The sequence below is a fragment of the Octopus bimaculoides genome, chromosome 4 (assembly GCF_001194135.2).
Source record: "Octopus bimaculoides isolate UCB-OBI-ISO-001 chromosome 4, ASM119413v2, whole genome shotgun sequence".
In the NCBI taxonomy this organism is placed as follows: Eukaryota; Metazoa; Mollusca; class Cephalopoda; order Octopoda; family Octopodidae; genus Octopus; species Octopus bimaculoides.
Genome location: NC_068984.1, coordinates 108,299,034 through 108,307,569, shown reverse-complemented (window position 1 = coordinate 108,307,569; position 8,536 = coordinate 108,299,034). Strand labels below are relative to the sequence as shown.

At 34.7% G+C, this 8,536-nt stretch overlaps 1 protein-coding gene across 1 annotated transcript in view; it reads right to left on the bottom strand.

Moving 5' to 3' along the window:
- Nucleotides 1-8,536, bottom strand: part of LOC106870285 (vacuolar protein sorting-associated protein 45) — a 38,281-nt gene that overhangs the window by 23,350 nt on the left and 6,395 nt on the right. The window contains exons 3-6 of the mRNA XM_014916305.2: nt 8,037-8,105; nt 5,831-5,971; nt 3,524-3,634; nt 811-945 (exon numbers count right to left, since the gene is read on the bottom strand). Coding sequence (XP_014771791.1) covers nt 811-945; nt 3,524-3,634; nt 5,831-5,971; nt 8,037-8,105 — 456 coding nt within the window. The remainder of the gene's footprint in view (nt 1-810; nt 946-3,523; nt 3,635-5,830; nt 5,972-8,036; nt 8,106-8,536) is intronic.

Below are 8,536 nucleotides of genomic sequence, written 5' to 3'. Positions count from 1 at the left end.
TTTACGTTTCAAGCAAAACACTTCTTCGGAAACAGGAGACATAGGAAACTCCAACAGAAAAGGAAGGAGGAGGAAAAAAATTTGCCAACAGTCCACGTGTAGTTACATATATATATATATATATATATATATGTATATATGTATGCACCTGTGTGTGTATATGTATATAGATATCCACAGTAATCCCTTGCCATATCGCGGTTTATTATTTAAGCTTATGTCAATTCCTCCGTGGTATTGTTTTGTATTTATAATGAAATAAATATATACAAATTATAAAAATAATTAAAAAAAATATACTGTACAGTACTGTTTCTACTTCGTGGATTTTCACCAATCGCAGGGAGTTTTGGAATGTAACACCTGTAATAGTCAAGAGATTACTGTGTGTGTGTGTGTGTGTGTGTGTGTGTGTATATATATATATATATGTATGTAAGTAAGTTACATCACCCCCAATCCTTAACTAGTACTTATTTTATCTACCTTGAAAAGATGAAAGACCAAGTCAGCCTCAGAGAAAAATTCCACTAAGCATTTTGTTTAAAGTATTAACAATTTTGCCAGCTCACTCACTTAATAATAATAATGATATTGATAATAATAGCAACATTGTACTAATTTACACATTAAAGAAGCATTGGTTCATCTGATAAGGAAAGAATTACACAAGGACTTTGAACTGGTTACCATTCCAGAGGGCAGTATTTTGAAGAATTAAATAAACAAAAATTGAAATAGAATGTATAATGGCTTTAAGTAGCTGAAATACCAAAATCGGTAACAGTTTATGAGCTAAAAGTCTCTTACATTTGCGTAAAATTCATCATGCTCAGCAGAAAGGACTACTTCTTGGAGGTCACGTGAAATTCCAGGTACACTCGACAGATTGATTCTGTTGTTGTTGATGGAAAGTAATTCATGAACCATTGCTTGATAGGTCCACTATAGTAAACAAAAGAAAGAGATAAAGAAAAAATAAACATTAGCTAATATTTCAACAGTAAATATAGAGTTAAATAAACATTGTTGTATGATGCATGGGGAATATGTCCTGTGTATTATATTTGATGTGGAGGCGCAATGGCCCAGTGGTTAGGGCAGCGGACTCGCGGTCATAGGATCGCGGTTTCGATTCCCAGACTGGGTGTTGAGAGTGTTTATTGAGCAAAAACACCTAAAGCTCCACAAGGCTCCGGCAGGGGATGGTGGCGAACCCTGCTGTACTCTTTCACCACAACTTTCTCTCACTCTTACTTCCTGTTTCTGTTGTACCTGCATTTCAAAGGGCCAGCCTTGTCACACTGTGTCACGCTGAATATCCCCGAGAACTACGTTAAGGGTACACGTGTCTGTGGAGTGCTCAGCCAGTTGCACGTTAATTTCACGAGCAGGCTGTTCCGTTGATTGGATCAACTGAAACCCTCGACGTCATAAGCGACGGAGTGCCAATAACAATTATATTTGATACACAGGACAGGTTAAGGTCTAAAGGAAATTAAAATGCTTAAATCTGAATTTTTGCCAAAACTTCTAAAATAAGTGATATCTTCCCAGTAGTGAGTCGTATAATCTGTGGAACTAATGACATTGTCTTCATGTTGTTTACCAAGAGCAAGTCATTCTGGTAGCATTCATTCTTCTCTAATTTATACAACTCAATACAAGCATACAATCACTTCTCAGTTACATGGAATATAGAATGCCCACTGATAACTGCAATAAACTTTACTTCCCTATGGTTACCTACTTATGGCAAAGTAAGCCAAGTCATTTGAGTGTTAAGTGATTTGATTAATCATAAAACACAACATTTCAACTCACAGATTACTTGCAAGCTACCTGCAAGCACCAGTGTCTTAATGACACAGTATTTGTACAGATTTACAGATAGAATTAATCATAAGCTACTTGGTTATTTTGAGAGGTTAAAGTTTCAGTCCTATTATGGTTGACACAGACTGTAAGAGTTTAGTGCCATTTTTATTAAGGCCCCCACCCATAAATTTTGTTTCTTTTGGGTTTAGGCAGGAGTAAGTATATGTGCCCAAGATTGTTAAAGGTGAGATTGATAAGGCTGGCGTTTTATTTAAACAAGTAGGTATCACAATGAATATTTGATAATATTTAAATACAATTTCTACTGTACTTTTCCCTGGAAAGCATCCAAAAAAGAAAGAGTTTGAAATTTGAATGAATATTGAATGTGAAATCTGAATGAATATTTAAAAAAATATGACAATTTGAGTGGTCAATGAAATGGTTGAGATCTTACCCAATTAGCCATATTTGTGATGTTATATCTTTGAAACTGAGGTGATAATCATCTTCAAATTACACAAATTAATAGTGACTTTTTTTTTTTCTTTCAGGTTCTTGAAAAGAAAACTTTTTTTGGCAATTTTAAAAATATTTATGTAAAGCCTATTTTGTTATATGTCACAAACAGTCAATCTCACAGTTGGGACTTTGCAAATGATGGAAATACCAGGATGTTTGAGGGACCCTGACGGGATATGTAACTGTCGGATTCTAAATAAAATTATGTGAGAAGAAAGTTCACATCCAGAACTTTCAAATGTTTTTCCTCAGAAAATATTTATTTTGACATGAAAATGATGAAACAAAAACTGTGTATTCGCATGTTCAAACTGTGCTTGTCTCCACTGTGTAGCGTTCCATAATGATGCTGAGTGCATGTCATAGTCTACAAGAAAAATGTGAATAGGAAAAAATTGTAGAAGACTAACATCCTAAGGTGAAGGCCTGGATGTACAAAAAACATCCACCAGATGGCAGCAAGATAAACAGTGTGTAATCAAAGTGGTTGGTTACTGAGATGAAGTGGAATATTCTCTGCAGGCAGTAACTCTGTGAAAGCTTCTTCATGGATCAGAGTACAACACAAATGAGGTCTTCCTTTCCTCAAATCATTAAATATTTTACTTCAACAAGAATAAATGAAACCGAAGAATTTCAAAACTTAGAGAAAATATGGAAATGTAATGTAAAAATTAAATGAAATAATTCCTATAAAATAAACAGACTTCATTATTTGTAGCATGTTTTTTCTTATCAGCTACAGTATACTTTGAAACAAAATATACATATATCTTTTAATCTTTTACTTGTTTCACTCATTGGACTACAGCCATGCTGAGGCACTTCCTTTAGTCAAGGGTTCAGTCAAACAAATTGACCCCAGTATTGTTGCTTCTTTTTTAAGTCTGATATTTATTCTATCAGTCTCTTTTGTCAAAATGCTAAGTTATAGGGACGTAAACAAACCAGTAGCAGTTGTCAAGCTGTGGAAGGTAAGGACAAACATAAACACACACACACATACGTACGCACGCGTACATCACAGGCTTCCACACAGTTTCTGTCAAATTCACTCGCAAGACATCTCTCAGCTCAGGGCTATAGGAAATGACACTTGCCCAAGGTGCTGTTCAGCAGTTGCAAAGTGAGCTTCTTAATCATATATATATATATAGAAAAAAATAGAAAACAAAAATAATACTTGATTCAAAAGCGGTGTCACAGCATCATCTCGTCGATCCAAAATAAGAAGCAGCGGAGTTATGTCTGTCTTTCGGAATTCAAACAAAGCTGCTTCCTTATTGATGACTTGCTGTAAATGGAAAGCATAAAAGGATGTTACAAAATATGAAATGGTGAACGACAATGTTTTACTGAAGTCTATCATTTAATCCATTTGATACCAACACTCTTGAGATAGCTCATGGTTCTATTATACAAGATTCTTGTGTTAAAGTGATCTAAATTTAAAATTTTCCATCAAAATTTTATTTTATTTTTCAAATATAAGCTTAATAATGACAATATTGTTTTACAAAATTCTTCATTTTTTTTTAAAAATGAATTCAAACAAAGGCAGAGAATTTCATTAGAAATATGGTTAAGTAAAGAAGTCCTAAGATCACCATGGAAAGCCTGGAAATGTAAAAGAGAAGAAATATAACCGATTTTCTTCATAATTTTTCTGACTTTGTTGTAGTAAAAAGCAGAATCATTAGAGCATGTGACAACATCCTTATGGTATTTAGTTACAGCTCTTTCAAATCCTATGAGATTAACTTTACTATTTATCCTTTTGAGGTCAATAGAATAATTTACCAATCAAATACTAGGTTTGATTTAATATTTCAATCGAATATCCTGGATTTGAGTGGAATTATAATAGAAACTACTTTAATATAATTATAACCACATAGTCCAATGTGTTCTGTTTTTTTTTTTTAAGATGCTAAATATATGAAGGAGATTTGGTAGCTATTTCTAGCAAGTCAAGCAACAATATAAAGGCTTCAGTGAATTGAGTTGGTGCTGGAAAGTAATTATGTTAGAGGTAAAGTCATGAAAAAGGTATTTGGAACAGATGTGATCAAAATACGTGAAGGGACATTGCTATACTGCAGACTGAATAAACATTTAGCACCCAAAATAAGACTGACAATGAGGATGGGGAGGAGAAGGAGAAAAGTGGTGATGATGATGATTTTGTCTGATAAAAGCAATAAGAATACAATTACTTTATACATGATTATTACATTCCCATCTTAGCTCAGAGTAAGCCATTATATGTAGCATTCATCTGTCTAGAGAGGCCCTTTGACAAAGTAGAACACTCTGTAGTCTGGCAGTTGCTTAGAAAACTAGGTGTAGATGAATGGTTTATGAGTTGGGTAAGAAGACATTTACAGAAATGCTATCAACAATTTGAGGAATAACAAAGGGTTCAGTGAAGACTTTAGTGTACCGGAAGGCATCCATCACAGCTCATTCTCATCATCACCACCACACACACACATTCTTAACTGTTAATGCTGTTTAACATAGTTCTCCAAGCCATAATAAAAGAGTTGAGGACTAGTTGTCCATGGGAACTCCTGTATGCTGATAATCTATTTCTCATAGGTGAATCTGTTTAAGATTTAGAAAACCAAACATGCCACCCCAGCCTAGAATTAAGAGGCTTTGGAGTAAACTTAGCAAATATGAACGTTTTAATTAGAAGGGATGAAGAGAGGACTTTACTGCTAGCAGAGAAATGGCTATGGTTAACTTGCAGAAAAGAAGTAAATAAGAATTTCATACAAGAGGTGTAGTCAGATCATAGATAGGTTGACAGAGATAACAGACCTGTTATGTAGATGTGAAGGAATAGTTGTCAGTAAAAGCACCTGTGAAATGAAGTCTGATGATTAGAAAGCTTACTATAATTAGTTGACAGCTTCAGTTACCTAGATAGCATAGTTAGCAGAGAAGGTGGGTGTTTTGAAAGCATAGTTGTCTGACGATGAATAAGTTGGAAAATAATACAGGGAGCAGTTACCTCTTTTGTCAATAAAAGGGTTCTCTATGAGAGTGAAGGGCAAACTGATACTTGAGTACAAAGAGTGATGCTTCATAATAGTAAAACATGGATGTCGAATGTGGAAGATGTGAGGAGACCGGAAAGAAATAGAAGATTAATGTTATCATACATGAATGACAGAACATATGTGAGCTGAGAGAAAATTTGGGTACAGGAAAAAATAAATGCAGCGTGCAAAAGTTAACTCACGTTGGTATGGACATGCGATATGTGAGGAGAATAGCAGTTGAGTAAAGAAATGCCAAGTAATCCAGAGTTGTATAAAATATATTTGGAGATGTAATTAAGCATGAGATATATCTAACACATGACATAATTTAAAAGTGAAGCCCTTAAACAAGTATGTACATTCAGATTCATATAAATGCACATGCCCACATGTTCATGTACACTTAAACACATTTGTTCACAATTTAAAAGAAAACATACCCGCACATTTTCAGCTAACCTCCGAGCCATTTCTGATGAGTTTTGATAACGAATCATTGGACATTTCTTTAGAGAAAGAAGCACTGAAGTCAAACCTTGCACAGTTCTGGAAAGGGATTTCGGTAACCATGTTGTGCAACCCTGAATACAAAGGTTAAAAAAAAAATTACATCTTAAAATTAGCTCCATGAAAAGTATAATAAATACTAACACGTTATTTTTGTACAAAGTGGTATTTTAAAACTCTGATTTATAGTGAAATTAAACCATTTTCTTCCCTTGTTCAGCAATCTTTAAGACTTCCTTAAGCCAAAATCTTTTTTAACTCAGAGTTTACAGCAACACCAAATGTTTCATCTATTTATTCTTTATTTTTTTACTTGTTTCAGTCATCAGACTGCAGCCATGCTGGGGCATTACCTTGAAGAATTTTAGTCAATCAAATCAACCCCAGTACTATTTTATATTTGAAGCCCAGTACTTATTCTATCGTTTTCTTTTCACCAAGCCACTAAGTTATGGGGACGTAAACACACCATCACTGGTTGTCAAGTGGTGGTGAAAGACAAACATACACACACACACACACATTGATGGTCTTCTTTCAGTTTCCATCTACCAAATCCACTCACAAGACTTTGGTCAGCCTGAGGCTATAGTAGAAGCCACTTGCTCAAGGTGTCAATGTAGTGGGACTAAACCCAGCATCATGTGGCTGGGAAGCAAACATCTTACTACAACAACCACACCTATGGTTATATCATTTTTAATAGGTTATTTACTTTTATATACTTTATGATGTGATAAGAAGTTAGGACAGTCCAAAACACATTGGATTTCACAGACAAGATCATTTAAGATCAAGAGATGTTATGTAATACACAACACTGTGCACTTGTCCAATCCTTTCCACCATTGGAAAATGGGAACTAAAAAGATAAGAAAGTTGATGATATTGTCGATTTTTAACCCCAGATCAATGTAGACCTAGCAAACCTGTAATCAAAAGTGTACCAATAATAACCAGACTATTGATATTTTTTTAAACAATATACCCAGGAATATATTGTCCAATTTGTCTTTCCTAATTTAAGACAGTAAGGAGTGATCTGAGAGAACTCAATTCAAAACAGAGTAGAATATACAAGGGGGCGCAGAAAAGTTCCTGGCTTTAAGGGTATAAAAAAAGGCCTGGTTGGAGGTCCAACCTTCCAAGTTCTTTTACAGGGCTTAGAAAAACTGAAGGACCACTGCAATAAATGTGTTAATCTGAGAGGGGAATATGTTAAATAAAATTAACTGATCCTCCAATATTTTCTTTTACCCAAAGTCAGGAACTTTTCAGGACCCCCATCTCATACATAAATACACACACACACACGTGTGTATATATATATATATATATATATATAAATTGACCAAAAGAGTACAATGAAATTACAGTAGGGAAAAGAAAATCCATTGTTTTAGTCAGATAAAAGTTGACAGCCATGTTTTAATTTCACCCTGGACAATTTTTTATCTAAGGAGGGATTCTGTCTGAAATGTTGGATTTTCCACCACCACAAATTTCTTTAAATTCCATTTTATTTCACACACACACACACACACACACACACACACACACACAATGTTACCTCTCTTTGGTATTTCTCATTGATAACAGCTAAAGAGCTAGAAATGTGTCAAGGAATCTGATGGGGGAAGCACTGGACAGATATGGTGTTTTTACACCTTTTTACCATATGAGAACTTTTTCTCCATAGTAACTGTCATGGATTAAGGGTGACAAGCTGACAGAATCAATACCATGCCAAACAAAATGCATAATGCATAATGACAAATTCATTGTGTTCTGAGTTCAAATGCTGCTGATGTCAACTTTGCCTTTCATCCTTTCAGGGTTGACAAAATAGTATCAGTTGACCACTAGGGTCAATGTAATTGACTTTCCCTTTTCTTCAATTGCTGCCTTATGGAAAAATTAGACAGAATTATTAAGCTTTACACAAGTATTGAGTAATATATTCTCTATTATAAGAAAATATAACGATATTCATATATATATATATATATATATATATATATATCATACACACACATATATATTTGTATATATCACACACATACATATGTATATACAATGCAGATGGTTTGTTCATCACAATACAATCATGGTTGAAAATAGTTTGGTTATGCATCTTACCTGACAACATCCTACAATGTTTAGAGAAAATAGATGTGGATTCACAGCAATGTAATCACCATAAAATTCCTGAAAGAAGACAAAAAGCCCCAATTAGCTGATATATATATATAGATATATATATATACATATATGGTGCAATAAGATGTACCCGGTGCAAGCTATGGACACATAAGAGGTGCAGCAACATCAAAGGCAGGTTAACTAGCAAGTTAGTTTTTGTTTGTGGCAGATGTTCAGGTGCAATAAAGACTGTAAACAAACAGGAAACAACTTCTATCTCATTCCAGGGTGAAAAACTAGAGGTAGTCGATAGCTTCCGCTATCTGAGCGACCAAGTTAGTAGTGGGGGTGGGTGCGCTGAAAGTGTAGCTGCTAGAATAAGAATAGCCTGGGCAAAGTTTAGAGAGCTCTTACTCCTGCTGGCGACAAAGGGACTCTCACTCAGAGTAAAAGGCAGACTGTATGACGCATGCGTACGAACAGCCATGCTACATGGC